The 20,558-nt window shown below is 40.7% G+C and overlaps 5 protein-coding genes across 11 annotated transcripts; 3 read left to right on the forward strand and 2 right to left on the reverse strand.

The window, feature by feature from the left end:
* Positions 1-44: 44 nt before the first annotated feature.
* LOC116930190 (myogenesis-regulating glycosidase) lies at positions 45-4,702 on the forward strand. 4 transcript variants are annotated; one of them, XM_032937579.2, is made up of 8 exons: positions 45-297; positions 1,463-1,524; positions 1,600-1,783; positions 1,878-2,009; positions 2,074-2,434; positions 2,493-2,890; positions 3,138-3,332; positions 3,397-4,702. In XM_032937579.2, exons 1-8 carry the CDS (start codon positions 166-168, stop codon positions 4,450-4,452), a joined length of 2,520 nt encoding a protein of 839 aa, XP_032793470.1. In that variant the 5' UTR covers positions 45-165; the 3' UTR covers positions 4,453-4,702. The 4 variants fall into 4 exon arrangements, with proteins under 4 accessions (XP_032793470.1, XP_032793471.1, XP_032793472.1 ...); XM_032937580.2 differs by having other exon boundaries at positions 1,466-1,524; XM_032937581.2 differs by lacking the exon at positions 45-297 and adding an exon at positions 522-789.
* A 26-nt stretch (positions 4,703-4,728) lies between these two features.
* LOC116930192 lies at positions 4,729-8,181 on the reverse strand. 2 transcript variants are annotated; one of them, XM_032937585.2, is made up of 9 exons: positions 8,117-8,181; positions 7,623-7,803; positions 7,090-7,568; positions 6,600-6,953; positions 6,316-6,504; positions 5,887-6,237; positions 5,630-5,824; positions 5,328-5,570; positions 4,729-5,261 (listed from the first exon to the last, which is right to left on the reverse strand). In XM_032937585.2, exons 2-9 carry the CDS (start codon positions 7,801-7,803, stop codon positions 5,097-5,099), a joined length of 2,157 nt encoding a protein of 718 aa, XP_032793476.2. In that variant the 5' UTR covers positions 8,117-8,181; the 3' UTR covers positions 4,729-5,096. The 2 variants fall into 2 exon arrangements, with proteins under 2 accessions (XP_032793476.2, XP_032793480.2); XM_032937589.2 differs by lacking the exon at positions 8,117-8,181 and having other exon boundaries at positions 7,090-7,574; positions 7,623-8,110.
* A 480-nt stretch (positions 8,182-8,661) lies between these two features.
* On the forward strand, positions 8,662-9,643 carry LOC116930198 (40S ribosomal protein S17). Its single transcript, XM_032937597.2, has 4 exons — positions 8,662-8,820; positions 9,033-9,184; positions 9,255-9,426; positions 9,488-9,643. Exons 1-4 carry the CDS (start codon positions 8,818-8,820, stop codon positions 9,584-9,586), a joined length of 426 nt encoding a protein of 141 aa, XP_032793488.1. The 5' UTR covers positions 8,662-8,817; the 3' UTR covers positions 9,587-9,643.
* Positions 9,644-9,829: 186 nt separating this feature from the next.
* On the reverse strand, positions 9,830-10,745 carry LOC116930199 (elongin-C). 2 transcript variants are annotated; one of them, XM_032937599.2, is made up of 3 exons: positions 10,589-10,745; positions 10,153-10,340; positions 9,830-10,070 (listed from the first exon to the last, which is right to left on the reverse strand). In XM_032937599.2, the coding sequence occupies exons 1-3, from the start codon at positions 10,601-10,603 to the stop codon at positions 9,929-9,931; spliced, it is 345 nt and encodes a 114-aa protein (XP_032793490.1). In that variant the 5' UTR covers positions 10,604-10,745; the 3' UTR covers positions 9,830-9,928. The 2 variants fall into 2 exon arrangements, with proteins under 2 accessions (XP_032793490.1, XP_032793489.1); XM_032937598.2 differs by lacking the exon at positions 10,589-10,745 and having other exon boundaries at positions 10,153-10,370.
* A 163-nt stretch (positions 10,746-10,908) lies between these two features.
* LOC116930193 (tRNA (guanine(37)-N1)-methyltransferase) lies at positions 10,909-12,729 on the forward strand. 2 transcript variants are annotated; one of them, XM_032937590.2, is made up of 3 exons: positions 10,909-11,068; positions 11,135-12,545; positions 12,631-12,729. In XM_032937590.2, the coding sequence occupies exon 2, from the start codon at positions 11,175-11,177 to the stop codon at positions 12,531-12,533; it is 1,359 nt and encodes a 452-aa protein (XP_032793481.2). In that variant the 5' UTR covers positions 10,909-11,068; positions 11,135-11,174; the 3' UTR covers positions 12,534-12,545; positions 12,631-12,729. The 2 variants fall into 2 exon arrangements, with proteins under 2 accessions (XP_032793481.2, XP_045034851.1); XM_045178916.1 differs by having other exon boundaries at positions 10,925-11,068; positions 11,204-12,545.
* The last annotated feature ends 7,829 nt before the right edge of the window (positions 12,730-20,558 follow it).

A 20,558-nucleotide genomic window follows, 5' to 3' on the forward strand; every position in this document is an offset into this window, starting at 1 on the left:
TCATTGCGCTTAGTAACTCCCGAAAAGACTAGGCGTCCATTGTTTGCGGTCGTAGTGGTTAGTAGCCAGAACCTCGTGCTAGCGCACGGTTGTCCCCTGGTGCGGTGAATCAGTTCCAACCACAATCCTTGTCTGATTTTGATCACAGAAAAGTTTGGTGAAAAGATGAACGATGATAACCAGCAAACCGTTCCGTTGCTGGGTTCTAGTTTGAGTTATTCTGCCGGCATACCATCATCCGGAGACAACCAACAACATGTCAGAATTGTCAACAACTTAGCAATGGCGGCAACCAAGGTACTATTATAAAGAATTAATTTTTTTTTTTTTTTTTTGCGGTTTTTTAGCTGTAAAGAAATTGCTATCGCATCCGCTGACTTCTGACCCACTGGGGTTGTGTAGCTGCTGATTGGTTGATTGACAATTGAATAGAAAAAGAAGCAAAACAGGAGGAATGGATTTTGTGTGGCGTTGCACCCATAAACAACTGACTGTCGCTTTCCAGCTTGACACGCTCGCTCACGAGCCAGTATTCAGTCAGATTACGTAAAGGGACGAGAGTGCACGCATCGTATTTTGGCTTAGATAAGTCGAAAAAAGGTTTCTTTTTTATCTAAAGTGTGCTTACCGAAAAACCACAGAGTAAGAACCATTAGTTTGTTCCAGTCTTCAACAAGTGGTTTTCTGGTTCGGTGGTTGGGGTGCGTTTTCCGTTTCTAGAATTTCTGCTTTAACTACAGAAAAAAAAAAAAACCAAAGTTTGTGGATGAGATGGAAGATAAGATGAAGGTAAATATAATATGCCTTGCCTTGACGCCATGACCTTGCACCACACTTTAGCTGAGATTTGAGCGTGGCGAATCTGCTATTTAGCATCTGTCATAGTGACGGAATTGCCTTGTTGTTGTTGATATGGAAACTGGAAACCTCGTCCCCATTTATGGCGCCCTAACGAAAGGGAAAGGAAGTCATCTGCCCTTTAATCTTCTTTTATTTTTCGGGCACAAAAACTAAATCGAGACACTTGATCAAATAGGATTGATTCTGACAACTTGTGCTACGGCCTTGACGCCCAATCTATTTCCAAGACTGTTCCTCGTAAAATTTATGGTCTTATAGCTTCTTGCTGTTCTTTATTTTTTATATTATTTAATCAACTTTAGTGGTCTATTGTTCTGAAACCCCTACGGCACGATTTTTCCTGGTCTACCTGTAGTTTTCGACGATTACCAACGTGAAGCATTCAAAGTCATGCACGTGAATAACGTGCTGTCCTTTGTGCTTTTTTCTTTCGTTACAGTTTTTAAGTGGTCCCACTTCCTTTCCCTCACATTACCTCCAACCTAATTCACGAGATTGTCTTATAGATAATTCCTGTGGAATTTGTGAATACCTTCGTGTCGAAATCTCGACAGATTGCTGATGAGAACGGTTGTTTATGAAAATCCTTTGTTCTTTTCAGCAGACGAATATTGCAGTAACACCTACTGACGATGATTCGGACTGTGATACAATCACGTCAAGGTACTTTCTTTCTCAGGATAAACGTGCTAGTATTATGTGTATATTAATATATTGTTTTGAAACTATGTATTGAAGAACTCTTCTCAAGAAGAAGACTGAATTTGTTTTACCAGCACCATCCAATGCCGACGTCGAAAATAGGAAAAATGACCCAGAAGCCGATCAAACCGATAAAGCAAACTGCACGACACCTTTAAATCCTAATAATCAGAAAAATGGCAGTCCTTCCTTTACCGACCGTCTCAAAGATAAAATAAGTGTAAGTGTCTGAGCTTTCAGCTGTCATGAGTAACAACTGACAAATAGCCTGTGGGAGAGATTTTGTTGATTCATTATAATTTATCACTTTACAGAATGCAGTTCCAAATGTGATCCAGAAAAAACCAAGAGAGTACAAACTCAAGGCCTTTGTTGGCTTTTTATTCTTACTTGTTGTCTTTCTTGTTGGCTTTGCCTACATATTTTACTACCAACAACTTGCTAGAGTAAGTAGCTTTTGAATTTTGTTTAACATTTTCAATATTTTTATGTGAACCTTTTGGATATTAGAAAACTTATTTTGAGAGAATTCGTTTTACTAAAGAAGATCGTATTATACGAGTATACGACGATTACGGGCTGGAGGCTCTAAGGGGTCACATGGGAGCATCGTTTCCTACGTCACAAAAATCCTACAAATGCCACGAAAGAGATCGTCCACCCAACTCTACGTTGTGCCTTGAGTGGATGGGGCGTGGGCGATTATCCCTAGCTCAAACCCCAAATAAAAATCAGGACGATAAATCGCGGTGCTACCGAGTCATATGGCAATCGCTTTCTGCTGACACCTACCCTACAGACTGTTATGAAATGAATAATCAACTGTGGTTTGGCGCAGGAGCTGTTTTAGGTCAACAACATGATTTTGCCGGTAATTTTTAAAGGTTAGCTGCCTTTTGACTGAAAACATCATTTTGATTTCTCTTTAGGTTGGCCTCTAAACCGAGCTGAAGTGCCAATCAGTCCCTTCGTCACAGGTAGTGAAGTTCGAGGACATAATGGCTGGGGTCAAGTTCTTCGCCGATATTTCATGAATTCCAAAGCGGCCGCCATCATCGTGGACGATTCTACTCCGTTGTGGGTGTCGGTCAATGCCAATCAAAGCCAGCTGCTGTGTCTCCAGTCCAGGAGTAGTGGCTTCCCGTTTTTCGATCATGGAGAAGAGTCCATTGTTTCCAATACAAGTACCAAGAGAAATGGGACCAAAAACAACCCAATTGTTCATTCGGTGTTGAACTACACAATTTGCACTGCTGCTGATCTCGAAACGCTATTGACCTCGCTGGCTGACGCATGGTGGGATGGACTAAGGAAAGATGAAATGGAGGTAAAGTAAAGAATAAGTTTATTGCTAAGCAACATAAAATTGTGTGCATTTGGGAAGGGGGAGGCGAAAAAAAAAGCTCGAGTAATGAGCTATCTAGAAGTGAAAGTTTGTGTCCTTGATAATCTTCATTTCTATGGAAAGTAACTGTACTCGACACCAAATCTTAAGGACTGTATTTCTTTGAATTCACTTTATAATAGGTTGTTTATTCGAAAAAGATGATGTCATGCTTTTACATTTTTTTAAGGTCGTGAAAAAATTGATGGAAGACCCTGTTTGGAGGTTCCAACCGAGGGCTGACGATAACCAAACGGTCCAAAGTTTGATGAAGTATACAAACAGCATAGTTGGATCAGTTTGGACCAGTCCAGGTTATTTGTTGATCGATACTCCTTGGGAGGAGCGCACCGGCGATTTAGAGTTTGATCCCAATCGATTTCAGGTAGGTCCTCCCATTTTTTTAACTTCTCAATTTCTGGTCTTAAATATTTGCCTTTAAACAATAGGGGTTGAGTGAGGCTCTGGAGATCATTCATCGTAAAGGATTCAAAGTTGCTGTTACCGTTCGGCCTTTCGTTAGTACCTTTTCCAAGACGTACAAGAGTGGATTAGATTTTCAACTGTCCAACTCGTCGGCTGATTCCGTTGGGACATGGATTCGTCAGCCTTACGGTGAAGGATCTCCGGCATTGACGAGCTACAATGGGGACCACAGTCTTGCATTAGCTGACGTTACTTCACGCAATATCTCCGAATGGGTCGCTGATCATCTTAATACCCTCATTAAGAACTATGAGTTGGACGGAATCTTTTTCGAAAGCGTCACAGCTGATTACTTGCCCCACTACTATGTAACAGCCAAGCCTTTAACTGATCCGTCAAAGTTAAGCAGTCTATGGGTGGATGCCGCTCGGCAAGTTACTACAGTTCTAAGCGTCACTTCGGCCACCCAAATGCCCCGTCTTCCAACGTTTGTGGCCATTCCTAGGCTTCCGTCCACCTGGGAGGGTCTCACCCATCTGCTTCCGTTGGTCTTGACGCTCAGTGTCTCTGGCTACCCTTTTCTTATTCCCCCTCCAGTTGGTGGCATTTCAAATTTGACCAAACCTGACAAGGAGCTGTATATTCGTTGGCTTCAAGTGAGTACCTTCCTACCGGTAATGCAGTTTGCAACTATTCCTTCGTCCTATGATGCTGAAGTGGAACGAATGGCCAGCAACTTGACTGGACTCAGGCAATCGACCGTCCTTCCTATTCTCCAACGTTATGGCGGTAGTTCTGTGTTCGACGGACTGCCCATCATCAGACCGCTCTGGATGTTGGATCCCTTTGACAAAGAGGGATTAGATGTGGCAGACGAATTTTGTGTCGGTGACGAGCTGCTCGTTGCCCCCGTCCTGGAGCCGGGAGCACGCGAAAGAGAAGTCTATTTACCCAAAGGCGTTTGGAAAGACGGCATTGATGGTAGTCTACGTAAGGGAGGAAGATGGATACACCACTACAGAGCTAAACTCGATCAAGTTCCGTTTTTTACAAGAGCAGCAGAGGGAACGCGCTTGTAAGACACACACACACACACAAAAAGAACGGGAAACCATAAACTTTCACCTGAACGATTGGGTTATTCTTGTAGATGTAATGTTTTTATGTTGAAGTTTCAGGATGCATTTTTATTTGCGAAGCCATCTGTATTCTTTAGTTTGTTGACATGATGCTGCCAACTTGTCCAGTGAATTCATTTCTTTTATAAGGAAAGAATTAGCGTTTCTTGCTTTGGATCCTTTATGAAATAAAATAAATTTATCTATCGTATTTGTGTCTGTTTTAAAACTTGTTGATTCCAGAAAATCTAGCGACGATGTAATATAACTTGTCAAGAATACACTCGTAACTTATCCCTCCTACGATCATGAAGTTCTTTTGCTTGCAATGCAAAGCGACAATGGAACATACAATAGATTATGCCCCATTAGGCTGAAGAGGCAGCAACCAATTTAAAGACAACTTTGGAGGAATTTTCCACGTGAAAAAGAAAATAATAAGTTTTAATGGTGGTAATGTTTAAAAAAAAAGATGGGGAGGGGATACTAGGTACACGAAAGGAGGTAAAAGAGAAAAAGGGGGATGATGGGTGGAAAAGTTTATGTTAGTTTTTTTTTTTGCCAAAAATATTGATTTGAAAACAATGTGGGAAATAAGAAACATTTCAACTTGGTTTCTGCCTGTTGTCGATTAATTCCTGCACGGCGTCTATTAGAGTCTGTACGGCATCCTGGTTGGAGGCAGGTTCATTTTTAATTTCTCCAGATTCATCTTCCTCGACAGCTTCCGTGTCATCCATCGTCTGAGCTGTCGCATAAGCTACGGCGGTCTTTAGAAAAATAAAGTAACAGATTAGTGATAAACGTCTAAATGGGCAAACTGATTAGAATTTTACCTGTGTTCCGTCTTCGTGGGTTTGTACGAGAATTAGTTGTCCATTTTCCGTCTCAACCAGCTGTCCACCTGCCGGCGCTAGTACTGCACTTCCGTCAGGCTGAAGGATAACAATTTGACCAGATTCGACAAAGGCATGGCCAAGGTCTCCGCGTAGCATACCATCTTCATCGTCGTCATACACACCACCTTCCACCAGATCATGTTCTCCGTCAACCCGACCCGGCCCGACCATAAGCCGCATCTAATTTATGGATAAGGGATTTAAGAATGAAATATTTCATGAATTAACTAATTCATTACCTGGCCATCTTCTCCGTAAACCAGGTGGTGAGTGGATAAAACTTCTGTTCCAGACATTGGTTGTTCCAATTGGATCTCCCCAACGTCAATTCTTACTGGCTCATTGTCCTCCTCCTCCTCTTCTTCTTCCTCCTCCTCGTTTTCTGCGTTCTCATCCAATTTGAACATTTCTTCAGGGTAACCCACCACCTCACCCTGAAATCAACGCAATCGTGAAATTAAATCGCCGATTAATAATAGGTTACAAAGCCATTTACAGTTGAAGTCACGAAGGCCCCTGTTTGATCATCCAAGAGTGTCTCTTCTGCTGAAAATGGACCTATGTCGAACTGGCTGTCCGGCCTCTCAGAAGGTCTGAGCTCTACTACGGTTTCAGGAACCTTTTTTCGTCGAAGAGGCCGACCACTTGATCCAAAACGTTGTATAGACGGCCGGAATCGCCATATTTGCGTTCGCTCCATGAATTCATCCCAATTGTCCCAATATGTGGGAGGGAATACGACCTTCGGTGTTTTAAGTCCAGCAAAAGGATCAGTAGACAGGCGATTACTGACTGCTCCGCGTTTGGTGTACACAAGGGCTGGAGTTCCCTTATTTCCATTTAACATCTAGTTTATGAAACAACCATGTAACGAAATGAGTTTCTATGAAAAAAAAAAAAAAAATGAAAACTAACGCGGTAATACCTTGTTAACCACAACCGGATCGACTTTTTTCTGACCAGTTTCCATGGAGCCACTAGTGGAAGGCCCATCTTTACTCTCAACTTCTGGCATTTCTGCCGGAACTGGTTCTAATTCCGTTCCTGGAATTGGATGAATGTATCGAACATGATTCTCCCAGTATTCTCGCTTTCCAAACTTGAAACCACAAACCTAGAGAATAAGAGAAAAGAAAGGAGAGAAAAAAAAAAAGGACGTAAATAATCATGTAAGCATACTTGGTAATCGATGAAATGTCTTTTTTATACTTGACAGTGATGAAAAAGTTTACGGTCATGGTTGCTTAGATGCCAGCGCAAGTTCTTTTTGTCACCAAAAGTGCGGTGGCACTTGCTGCATTTGAAAGGTCTGTCTTTGTTGTGAACTACTTTTATATGGCGTTCCAAATCTCCTCGTCGAGTAAATCGGGCATCGCACAAATCACAGGCATGTGGTCGTTCATGGGCGTGTGTCTTCAAGTGTGCCTTCAGCGAGCCGGGCTTCATGATACGATGACACGACAGGCACTCGATTCTGGCCCCTTCACCTTCCCCGACAACAATGGTCCGAACTTGGATACGGCCCTCTCCATCTTCTTCAAACTCTTCCAGATCATCTGCATTCTATACTCATGCAAATGAAATAATAACAAGGCATCTAGATAAGCTAGCTACACGTTTTTTTTGCGCACTGTCAAATGTCTTTAAATGGATCCGTATTAAATCACTGAAAATATAATGCTTAATGCGCAACACCCACCGTTGGGACGATAAAACTATTACTAGCAGTTATTTTCTTCTTTTTGGCGGGGGGTGAGTGGCTAACCGGTTCTTCTTCATTTTCTAACTTCCACTCAAAATCACTATCATGGTCTTTAGTTGATTCGAAGGTAATTTTCTGGTGTACTTCTAGATCTTCCTGAGAAATTTGGATGTCAGCATGTTTACTGGTTTCCTTCTGTTCTACCTCTTCTTCTTCTTCAGTTTCCATTGTGACACTCATGGATTGCACGGCCAACTCTAGAACTTGACCTAAGTTTACTTTTTCCTTCTTAGGTGGCTCTGTGTTTGTATCTTCAGATTCTGCCATTTCTTCAGATTGAATGCTCAAAATATTGACTTCAATGGGCTTAATTTCACTAGATTCTTCTTCTTTTCGAGAGACAGGTGCTGTATATCTTCTTGGGCGGCCTGGGCCCCGCTTGGCTTCTATTTCCGGTGTAGCTTTGTTTTTTGCACCTAGGACTTTAATACATTTAGCACAACTAATTGAACGTCAAACAGTTTCAATACCTGGGGGTCTGCCTCTTTTCTTTTTCACTTCCTGAGAGTCTGTGATTTCAGATTCATCAGCTGTAGATTCACTTTTGGTGGTTTTGCTGTAACTCCTGACTGCTGGAACATAATATTCATAATCTTCATCATATCGTTTATTGGCCACTGATCTACGTCTTGGAGATGACTTGTTGCTCATCTATTAAGAGAACCATTGAGGAAAAAAAAACATGACCAGTCAAACTAGGCCCAGTCCCTTTTTAAACACAGATGACAGAATGATATGTTCAATTCTTTTGTTTTTGAATGCGAGTGTGGGCCCGTACAGTTTACGATAGTGATGGCGTCCTCTGCCAACCAGGAGACGCTTTTTACTTTTGCACCGAAGAGGACACAGTAATCGTTACAAAGAAATGATATGATTCGAATGAGAAATTGCAACCGCTTTTGAACAAAAATACTCAAGCCTGTTCCCGGGAACAATCAAATATTTTCGTGTTGACCGTGCCTACCTTCTTTCGAGGTGATCCAAATCGTCGAAAATGGCCGACAGCAGCGCTTTTTGATAATGATGGCACGAGAATGGGATGTTTATATTAAATTATTCGTACACAAAAATTGGCCAATTAACTTATAATATTTTCAAAAGAATTTAATTTAAAAATTTCGAAAATGAAAATTCGGATTACAAAATGCCATCTAACCTTAATGTAACGTATCTTATTTCAAATGTCTCATTTAACTTGGGTGCCGATTCAACACAGGATTTTGCAGGAAGTAACCGATTCGTTTAATTAAACTTATAAAATTTGGATGCAAAATTCAAGTTGTTGTGCGATAAAAAATGGTGATTTTTCCCCAAAAAATTAAATTTGAAGTATCAAACTCATGAATCAATACAACTCAAGTGAGGGTTGTGGAGATCAGTTAAAACTTGGTTAGAAATCAAAGTAATGAACCAAACTGTATTATAATTTACTTCCCCTTAAATATATTTTTTCTATTTCAGAATTTCTGAATGTAAAACATTAATTTCATTTTTTAATGTACGCAGGTTACGCAGCTGCAGCAGAAGACGCCGATCCTCCTGACATTAACAGCGTCGTCTTCGTTTTCAACCGATTTGGCATCGTCCATTCTTTTCCGACTTCATTTGGTCAATCACTCATAGTGTTCTTTTTCGTCAGAGCCGTCGTCTATACCGCTTCTGAAAATGGTTTGTATTTTTCTTCGTTTTTTATCTGTCAAAATCGGGACCATCGTTTAATATTTCTGTCGAAAGATTGTTGTAATTTGTCGACTGTATTTTTGTTGAATAGTTCTGGTCGACTAGAAAAGTGTTGAATCTTCGAATCTAATGTCATGTCGATGTTTGGGAAACGGAGCGTCTCTTTAAAATCATGTTTGTATACTATTTGGTCATCGTAGGGTCGCGTTCGTACGAAAACCGTCAAGAAAGCCGCCAAGCTGATCATCGAGAAATATTACACTCGATTGACGCTGGACTTTCATACCAACAAGAGGATCTGTGAAGAGATTGCCATTATCCCTAGCAAACCCCTTAGAAACAAGATTGCTGGGTATGTTTGGTCTTAGTATTTTAGTAGTGTTAAAAACTTTCCAGTAATCACTGAAATTAATGTTCAACAGGTTTGTGACCCATTTGATGAAACGTCTTCAACACAAGACTGTTCGTGGTATCTCCATTAAGCTTCAAGAGGAGGAGCGTGAGAGAAGAGACAACTATGTCCCTGAACAATCAGTTTTGGATATGGACACTATTGAAATTGATTCTGAGACCAAGGAGATGTTGAAGATGTTGGTTAGTTCATTGTTTGCAAAAGTTCAGTATTTTGTTGTCTACATGTGGTTCTTAACTGTAGGAATTGGAGAAAATTCCAAAGCTTCATGTGGTCAATCCCACACCAACTGGACATACTGGTGGACATGGTGGTCATCCTCATGGTGGTCAACGTCGTTAAAATTTCTGTATTGCCCATCTCCTTGTTTGATTGTAAAATACAATCTATTATCAAGGACAGATTTTGTTTATTTTATCAATAGCAAGAAAGTGAATTTGTGACTAAATCAGTTACTGCATTTACTTTTACTTGAATGAATGTTAATTAGCAGTAAAATAATTATAGTTTCATTTTGAAACAAATTTAAAATATCAATAATTTTTCTATTTTATTCATTTGAGAAAAGGTAAAAACAAACTTTACTATTGTTTAACCAGCTAGTACTGACATTGTATTTAGAACTTCCACATTTAATAAAGTGAGATATTAAATTCATGAAGATTGTTCAATAAGCTTGCATGTCTAACAGTCCAGAAAATTTGCAGCCATAAGCAACTCAAGAGCAATTTCAGGGGCAATAGGGAATTCAGGAATTTCTGTTGAACTATTTGTGTAGCGGACTTTGTATGTGAAATACATGCATACCTTCTGCAAGACATGAGACCTGAAAGTTAAAACATAACCATATTAGGTGAAAACTGTTTGGTAAAGCATGTTCACTATTTAAGAGTTTGCAAAAATCTTACGGAATTTCACGGAAGTTGACCTCATTTGTTTCATTTTCAGCAAACTGTCCAGGACCAGATAACATAGCTTTAATAGTGCCTGAAGTCAGAGCGTGTTCCCTTTTCACAATGAATTCATGGCCATCGGAGGAAATGAGCTTTACATACATGGCGTTTGGTCCCTCACAACCTCCATAGGAGTTATTTTCCTGTAATGAAAACATCATCAATTGCACATGATTGTATATCTCAGGGAAAACAATCAAGGGAAACACGAATAGAAAGAGGAACGATGCCTTTTCAAGCGGACCAGATTTAATGTAATAAACTTCTCTATTAGTTAATCGAAATGACTTAATATCGAATCACTTCTTAGCTTGCCGAGACTTCAAACAGAACATTTTCTAGTGCAATTATGGAAGGAGAGTAGAGAAAACGGGAGGATTAGGTTTCTTACATTTCCATCCGACATATTGACGGAAATTTCACTTTCTATCAAAAGTTAAGAGAAACAACGTTTTGCCTAGAATCAGAAATAACTATTTAGCTAAAATTGCTAATGTTGTCAACAGAAACTCGGCGTTGCCATTTTAAATAAAGGATTTGTAAATCCAACGTTTCCCGGTTTCCTTATAAAAATGAAATTGAAAATAATGAAAATTCGTAAAAAAGAAAGTCTTAAACTGTCTTTTTTTAATTGCTTTAATATTTTATATTTCTTATTTATGTCTATCAAACTAAAAACACACAACGACATTTAAGCCCGATCGAATTGACCGTTCGGGCCGATCGTTGCAGACGAAGAGCTATATTCCCACGTGGCGGTTCTCATTGCTCGCCTCTCAATTTCAAATCCTCTTGTACTGGGAGAAGTGAAGCACCTTGGTTGTTGAAGTGCTTGTGAGTTGTGACACACGTATACTTGGAAAGACACATGGTATTTATTATTATGCTCTATTACAACAATTTATGTAGTTGCTAAAAGCTTGTTCACCAATCACAGAATATACTCGAATGATTATTCTGTGATAACAATTGCCTTCATGGGAGTGAACTGCAGATTTCTTTTCAGTAGACTAGCCAAATCTGCATTCATTGGTTTACCATTTCTGCGAAGTGTATGGACAAAAATGGATTTATCACTCCCTGATGTCCGTGGAATGACCGAACTAGACAGAGCAAAGTTTACCAAAGAAGTGACTGTGCCATCTGTGGAAATCCAGAGTATAAATGTTGGAAAAAGCATGCCAGTATTCAAGAAATATCTCCTCAAGATGGAGAAACTCAAACCAGTCACTGAAGTTCAAGGAAATGATGAAAGGAGGAAATTACTCTTGGATCCAATATTATTTGAAACATTTGACAAACTACGAGAAGACGACCAGCAGAAGCTTTCTGAACTAGATTTAAACAAGAATAGCTTCTCCAATACTTGCCTGCATCTAGAATATCATAACTTTAGAATAGATGATGTCTTCAAAGCTGTTCTACCAGAAGGAAAGGAGGGCTGTACATCCTATTCACGCATCGGTCACATCATTCACCTCAATCTTAGAGATCATCTGTTGCCTTACAAAAATCTTATTGGTCAAGTCTTAGTGGACAAGCTCATTGGAGTTAAAACAGTGGTGAACAAGAGTTCGGCCATTGATTCTACGTATCGCAATTTCCAAATGGAAGTATTGGCGGGCGATGCTGATTTTGTAACTGAGGTGAAGGAAAATTTGTGTACTTTCAAGTTTGATTTTAGCCAAGTGTACTGGAATTCAAGATTGTGCACCGAACATGAGCGGATTATCAAACTATTACCTCAAAAAAGTGTATTGTTTGATGTTTTTGCTGGTGTGGGTCCTTTTTCCGTTCCGGCCGCCAAGGTTCGCAAATGCCGAGTCTTTGCCAATGACCTCAACCCATCGAGTTACCATTGGCTTAAAGAAAACGTTCGGCTCAACAAAGTGGAAAACGTTGACACTTTCAACCTAGATGGGCGCCAGTTCATACGTGAGCAGATGCCACCTTTCCTCCTTACAAGGCCCACTGAACCAATCCACGTGACCATGAACCTTCCTGCCCTTGCAGTCGAGTTCCTTGATGCCTTCATCGGACTCCTATCTGGTGTTGAATTAGATCCGCTTCTAGACATTACCGTCCATGTCTACAGTTTCTGCGAGGAGTCATCTGCCTTCTCTGAGATGCGCACCAAAGTGGAATCAGCACTGAAGCATTCAATCGAAAATGAACAAATCGTCGAGTTGGTCGACGTTCGAGATGTTTCACCCAAAAAGCATATGCTACGCCTGTCTTTTCGGATTCCGCCAGATGTTCTTACGAAGGCCGCTGAGGAGGAAACATCTTCCGAACCGAAACGCCTAAAGCTGGATTTAGAAACGCAAGATCGATGAAAGTGACAAAAGGTTTGAGTGTAAAAAAAAAAAAATTCAACATTTCCCTGGTACTTAACGAATTAACATTTTTTTGGGGTATTTTCTTTTTTTGCAGGACAATGGCGGGCTTTATGCTTTGTATCCAGTTCCATTAGATTTTGATGTTTTTGAACGATCGATGTAATAAAAAAGAAGTTTCAGCTTTAAAACCCCATCGAAGATCTTGATTCTTGGGTAGGTCTCTATTATATACAGTTAGTAGGCAACTGAAAGAGCAATGATGCCAATTACAGTTCCATGGCATTTTCATCTTGTCAGACAGTTTCTTTGATATTAGATTTCTGTTTCTCAAAAGAGGCCCATCTTCTTATTCCCGACAGGAAAACGAAATTCTGTGAATTGAAGCGTTATTTTGATTTCGGTACGAGTCGGTTAGCTTTCACCCATCTGCTAGGACTCTCACCCTCCCGCTAGATGTTTCCGTGCCAACTCGAGGAATAGCCAGCAAAGGTAAGGGCTGCTATTCTATATTACACGTTTCGTAGAGTTGCTCTGGAGAGTTTTCGTGGAACTCTACCATCGTCTCTTGATATACAGTTCAGAAATTCACTTTCGTCCATGAAGGTGAATTAATGACAATGCCGAAAAATGCGACCCCATTGTGTTTTTTTGTGAATGCGGGTAGCAAACGAAAGATGTTTTTCGCACTGACATGTTTTCCTTAAAAAGGAGTTAAATAGGTTCGTTATTCCTTTTTGATCCGACTGCGTTCACAGACCGTCGCGCTATCATCAACGTAGACGTTATACTTTAATGGTTGTCGCCAGAAATACCCGGGACTAAATAACGATACCAATGGTGCATTGGCTCAATTTTGTTTGTTGTTTTCTGACATTTTCTTGGCTATAACTACTTTTTTCCCCTACCAAACAATAACGCAATCATCCAAAGTGTTTGGCGTGTTAACCAAATGAGCGAAGATCTTGTTGTCTTGGGGGATCCAACGAGCTGTGATTGATTAACTCTCGATGGGTCGTCCAATCCGCTCGATAAAAAAACATTTTTAAGCTTCTTGTATTACGCTTGTTTGACTCGTCTCTAAAGAAAATCTTGCCACCAACAGTTGTGCAATCGTAGCGCGTCGTACAATTCGTTGCCATAGTGTCCATTTCCGCAGACCTAGGCGAATTTTGTTGAATCTATTCGTACTCAAACTTTCCTCTTGTCTCTACACGATCTCTAGTGGCTCATTTGTAGGATTTTTTGCGACACTATTAGCGAGCTAGGCTGTTGGAGAAAGTCCGTCCACACTCTCGAACTGTGTCTGTTGGCTTGTCCTGCGAGAAAACGCACTCGGTGTGTGTGTGATTCACTCAATCGCCTGGCTGGTCGTGGATACGAGCTTCTTTGCGACAGAGATGGTCGTCTAATCAATTTACATGGAGCAACAAATCTCCCTCCGGCCAAAAGAAAGAATACCAAGCATCCTAGATTGATGAGGTACGTAGTTGCTGCAGCAGAATTGGAGAAGAAAATCGCGTTGCTAAATTGGCAATTAAAAGATTCTGGCCTTGCTCTCGCTATTCTGTATCCACCGTTGAATACGTTAAATCCCGCAAGCGCGCGTGGATGCATAGAATATCGTAGAATGAGAGATTTCGGAATTGAAAGTGGAAATACAAAATAGGACGACATTTTTAGACGAAAAAGAAAAAAACTTGATTATTTGATCAACAAAAAATACAAGTTAGACTTTGTGCCAAACGAGATCATTGATGATGCCTGTACAGTTCATCATTTTTGTTGTCCTTTTTGGTTTTCTTTTTTAAAAAAATGTCGCTCTTACACACTCAACAGAATGACGTAGGAGAAGGCAAAAGGGACTTGAGTCAATCAGCGCTTTATGAAAGAGGGACTTTCCCCACTTCTTGTTAGCATATAAAGTATAGCAGAAGGGGGGAGGTCTAGTAGCTATTGAAATGAAAAGGAAGAAAGAAAAAAAATTGCGATTTATCAGGATTGGAGGGCCGTTTGAATAAGTTTCGTGAGGCAGCAGCGGGAAATCATATTTCTTGTCAGACAACTCTGTCTCGATGGGGTGGTGTGTTGCTTTTCGGAGAAAGTGTGTTGGCACGTCTCCGTGCAGCCCTTTCTATCGGGCTCTTATATCCACGAATGGCTATCAATTCTGATTCTTTGGATCTTGAAGCTCCCTCTATACCACTATTACGATGTTGCCGTCTACCATCATCACGGGAAAGGGTGTGTCTCTAAGCCTGCAGCCTTTAAAAAAAAAAGACCGAGAGCTGTAGACCTCGTCGCCGAAAACGGTTGGCCAATGTGTATATGCGATGTGCGTAGTAAGTGTATATTGTCTATCGACCCGTGCTAGCGAGGCTGTTGGAAATATCAGCACGCAGATGCTCCTTTACCCCCCCGGTTTACATACAAAAGGTTTTTCTTTTCTCTTACACTCGATGAACTTTTGTATTATGCTCTTTAATGACCAATCTCCGTTGCACAGCAAGTTCTTGCTGCCAAACATTGCCCCCTTCAAGTTTTGCAGAACAACGTCTCTTGTCTGTCGGTACGTTTCAGACCCCAACCCTCGACGGCAAGATTCGCCAAAATTGTTATGACTAAATTAAATCTATGGGTGCAGTGATTCATTCTGCACGTTCGCTTCGTTAACGAGAAAGTTTCCGATTTAAATCATCTCAAGAATGGCCAACTTTTTGTGCCAATTTCTCTTTTTTGTACACGTCCTTTTTTTACTTCTTTTTCCTAATGGTCGAGGAGCATCCAGCCGCAAAATTAATTTCTGGCCGAAGGTTCGACTCCGGCATTTTCCTTTTTATTTCTTTAATTGCAAAAAAGAATCAGGGCCAGTTTTTTTTTGTTTTGCTTTTCTTATAATGTCTGCAACCCAAGAAGTAGATTGTTTGTGCGGAATTGGTGGGTTCAATCGACAAGGTCCAGCTCAACAAAGCCAGCTTTCTTTCGTATCAGAAGCTTTTCTTGCAACTCGCCAATTGGATCGTTCCCCCCCTTTTTTATTTTTAGTGCCTTTGGTGTGGTGTCCGTTACCGAGATCAATAGAAGTGGGGGGGTTGCAGCTGGACCATTTTCGCTTGTTGTATCCGTCCACATACACTCAACCTTTCCTCGTACGATAAAAGGCTTATGCATTCATGTGATAAACCTTGGAAAACATCATTTCCTGCTTGACAGATGATGACTGGAGCCGACGTTCAGCAATTGGGCAAAACGCTATATCTCTTTCGGCTCGTCCTATCGACTCTTGAAGGCATTTGACGATACACCGCTGACGTGTATAACATCAGCTTTTTGAAATACCGCAAATACTTCATTACCACTGTTGAGTAGCGACGTGACGTTCTATTCGCAATTCATTGATAGATTCATTTCGAGGAAAAGAACATTTGAAGTTTTCTGGGTAAGAAACTTGCTACTTTTTAGTTGGTCATTCAGCCGACGCATTTTTATGCAAACGTCCTTGTTTGTTCTTAGAAACAAACTCAAGCGCGTGTTCTGCCGTGCAAACTTGACTTTTAAATCCAAATTCTGGTTGCCTTATTTATGCGAATTCGTGCGATCGACGGAGCACTTAAAGCAAAAAGATGCCCTTACTAGGTCTACATTGGCATCACAACCTGTGCCCCAATATATTAGCCATATTTAAAAAAAAAAACTATTATACCATCTTACTGTCTTGCATCTTGCATTGCAGTGACACCTCTTTTTGTGTGTGGACTTTTCTCCAACTTGAAATCTGCGCGCGTTTGTGTCTGGATTGTTGCTTTTGCTGTGCGCTCTCTGTTGCCGGGACTAAATGAATGATCAGTAGAATTGTAGCATCCCATAAATAACGAACGCTTTTCATCTCCCCCTCTTGTTGGGACAACAAGAGGAGCTACGAGCGAGGCAAAAAGCATGGAGAACATTAGTGTAGATCATTTATTGATGAGACGTGCACTTCTTGGTGCTAAGAGAGAGAGATAGACCTACAGTAGAACCCCTCCTCCCGGGATAGCAGTCGTTATAATCGAATAAAAACTAACGATGTAAGTCCGGAGTAAATAAACTTGCAGGCTAACACATAAGATAAAACAGCGATGAGTTTATGTACGCAGCGAAGAAGAAATCGCCTATGGGGGAGTGGGGAAATTTGTGACAATCCTTCAATCAATTGGGTTGCGTAGTAATTCATTGTGATCTACTCGTGGGAGGGTTGCGTAACACTGATTACTGGTCGGGTTTAATGTACCGTCACGCTGTGGATTTAATTTTTTGAGCTGAAATAAATGTGGGAAATTACGGCACCTAATGATAAGATTATACGCTAACGGGGGAGAGAAACCAGGGAAAATATAAGGCGGGAGGATTGGAGATTCAAAAAAGCAGGCATTTATGGAAGAGACTGATTATTTATTGCCTATCACATCCATCATTGCCGTCGAGCAGAAAAGAAATTCCCGTTCTCTTTTCCTTGCCGTGACATGTAGTGTCGTTTCATTTAGAAAGGGAGGCTGTTGAAAGTGGGCGGGATGAATCAACAGAGAGAATTATGTTCAGTAAATACACACATGGAGATAATAACCCGAGAGACATTGAAAAACAACCGGATGAGATAAAAAGTTTGTCTTTTGTTATACGAAGCGGCGAGTTCTTAATGTACATCTTTCTTCTTCCTTTTGAAACAACGACTGGAAAGATTAGAATTCCAGCCGAGTCAAAATCAAACGATTTCAGAGATTTATTTTTTGTTTGCACTTTTTTCTTGTTTTGTTAATCAGGAAAAGGGGGGGGGGAAGTCGTGTTGGACATTTTCACATTTTCATTTTTCTTGTTGACTGATGTCCTGTTTCCTCTGGGATTCCATCTTGAATTTAGGCGATATAAATTCATGCATATTCGCTACTTGCGCGAAGATGGATGAGCGCTGTCCAGTGGCAAGCGTTGAGCTATAAATATCTTATTGAAAGGGTACGATTCCTCATTCGGATTTAACAAAGAAGAGGCAGCCAAATTATTTTTGCCGAATTTCGTACCAGTTTTCTCAGAGAGAAACTCATTAAATGCATTTTTAATCAGCGTTCGTCTTTTGGCTGTCTATTAAGGTCTCCTATTATTTTCCCGATAGTTAATTTGCATTATGAGCCAACGTGTACGGCTATTCATATCTTTGTTGCAGATGCAGTTGCGTTGAATTCCAAACAACAATTTGTTTGTCTACAAGACATTTCTCTTGAACGTGCTCAGTTGATTCATTCTCTTTTCTTCTTGGAAAATGAGCCGCCGTATGGAATTTAGATATTATGTGTGCATGGCTGCTGTGTGTGTGTTATTTGATGGCATCGTGCGCAGCGCAAACTTGACATGGTTGGCGGCACGACCGGTCCAAGTGTTTGGTTGGTTCATTTTTTTTTTTTTAACAGTAATGGACCAGCCCGTCTCTCTGTTGATTTATTGACCATCATCACCAAGTCAACCGCACTTGTGCGGACTGGCTGCTTTTTACATAGATGAATGAATATCACTGTTTTTGGCATGGGTAGTTTGAGGTCAAGTTCAAGGCTAGATAAAGAAATGTCTGATTTTTTTTTTTAAGGGGGAGTTGAAATGTTGGATTCGGTAAATGCTTTCCCGTCACAGACAGCGCATTTGGCAATAAAGCGTATTCATGTCTACAAGCTTCCTTTTTTTTTTTCTGTCGAGGAGGGGGCTCTTAAAGAGGGACGCATGTATAAAGATCGAATTGAATATAAATTCGCCAACAACATCTGGATCGAAAAGAACTATTCAATTTGTTTATCCGCATCTGGGGTACTCTGCTGCTAGGCTATTTGATAAAGAAAAGAAAAAAAAAAAAAACAGTTTACTTGACAACGACGGAGTACTCTGCAGTCGATGCACTCGTCGTTTTTGTTTAATCTTTGGCAATTGTTTCAATCTCCCGGAATGTTTGACGACCGTGTGTTCACGTAACAACGTTTGAAAAAGAGAAGCAGTTCAATTCAATTGACACAGTACACCGGGATGCTTTTGCCATGTTTGACTCCCGCACGTCCTCGTGATGGACTCGACCATAATGTGTCCCCCCCTTTTTTTTGTGCATGCCGAATCCCGCCCCTCCCTAAACAAAAAAAAACAATTGAGGAACGTTCTTGTAGTTTGCTTGGTCGCGCATCATCCAAAAGTCCAACTTGGGAGAGAGAGAGTACAGCCTCTTATCTTCTTTTCTCCCGTCCCACCCCCACCCCTCTTTTTTAAAATGCATTTTCGCTTTAAAAGAAGGACCTTTACGGTTGGCTAAAGAGTCATCGTGAGCTACAAGACTTTTCTTTATCCAGCATCAGTAGCTATATAGGGGAAGAGCGCAAACTGCGCAAACCAATACTTGCGTCTGTTATGTTGATTTAGCTTCAAGGGTTCGGATAGCCTTCACGTGCGCTTCGGCAATGTGAAAGACACCAAGCCATTGTTGTGTCTATATACATAAAGGCTTTTATACGTTTGACGTTATTATGGGAAAAACAATGGATCGAAAATCAAAGCGAAATCAATATTAAATATTGTCGGCTATTGCTTTTCGATGAAGCCTGTGTTGATTTTCGTATAGTAATTGCACGAGAGAGGAAAAAAAAAAACTGCGCAATATTCGGGGCGGAAACGAATTTTTAATAGATGATTTTCGATTAGGCTTTTTTTTGTTCGGCGCATTGATCTCGTTATGACGCATTTGCCTCCCGTTATATTCGAATTTTTTGAATTTACGCGTATTTTGATTTTTAAACCTCACTATTTAACGAGTTTCAATTCAAGATGCTCAAACCTTTGTTGTTGTTGCTGTGCCCATTTTTTTTCTCTCTTCCGCCTTCCGGAAGTAAAACTGCAAGAGACTTTTACCATACGTTATTGTGTAATGTGGAAAAAAGACGGAGAGGGGGAAACATTCTTTAGCGCATATACACTAGCAGTATATATATGTTGCCCGGCAGCGTCAGCAGCGTGTCTATTCTTAAAACGCCACACACTCTCTCTCTCGACGAGTCCTCCGTTTTTCTTCTTTTGTTGATATGAAAGTTTGCTTCTTTCCCCATTTTCGAACACACGCGTGTAGACGCCAGCCGGTATACTACTTATACACACACCTACTCTGTGTGTGTGTGTGTGTGGCATATTCTCTGTTCGATAGACAACGATGCTGGGCAACGCGCGTTGGGCGGTTGTAACTTTTGAAACAAACGCGAAAACATGACAACAATCCCATAAACGCTTTCTCGAGTTGCCCCCCACCCTTTTTTTCCCCACTAAATAAAGGCAGTAGGAGAGAGTTTAACTGTAGCGGAGTTGTAGTTTCACGTAAAGTTAAAGGTGAACTGGCCCAGGGGTTAAACGCGTAAAGAGGGGAGGAGAAAAACAGACGTCAACAAGGATGTTTAGAGCAGCAGGACGCAGGAGGTCTTTTCCGGATATTCTTCCTTGTTCAGTTGCGCTTCTGTTTCTTGTTTCCGAAATTTTGTTTGAAACTCTTCAACGTCATTTGCGCAGAAAAAAACGACGTAAAAGCGAACGACATTGAAATGCAATCGCGGAAACACGTAGATTGCAACAAAAATGTAGAGCTGTTCCTGACATTTGAAAATCATTGCCTATGTATGTCATTACCCGTTTGATTATTTACAAAAACAACAGCGCGCAACTGTGTGTGTTTGTCGTCCTTGTACAGCGGAAAATCGATTTCCTGTATGTCCTTCTCTTTTTCTGTTTGATTTTGCCGTTCGCCTTATTCGATTGTCGAAACTGTCTGCAACATTAACTTTGCTACATATAATAGAATAGAGTATACCTATAAATACAGTAGTGAACGCAAGGAGTCGTAGCGAAGAAAACGTTCGAAAGCAAAATGCGCAATATCTTTCCAGAGAGGCTTTTAAGCATTAACACACGCAAAGTAGAGGCAAAAGAATGCAACCGATCTTTCGCGCATACCAACATCGTCTTCAGCTCCTGATGGCA

Source organism: Daphnia magna, linkage group LG9 (genome assembly GCF_020631705.1).
Source record: "Daphnia magna isolate NIES linkage group LG9, ASM2063170v1.1, whole genome shotgun sequence".
Lineage (NCBI taxonomy): Eukaryota > Metazoa > Arthropoda > Branchiopoda > Diplostraca > Daphniidae > Daphnia > Daphnia magna.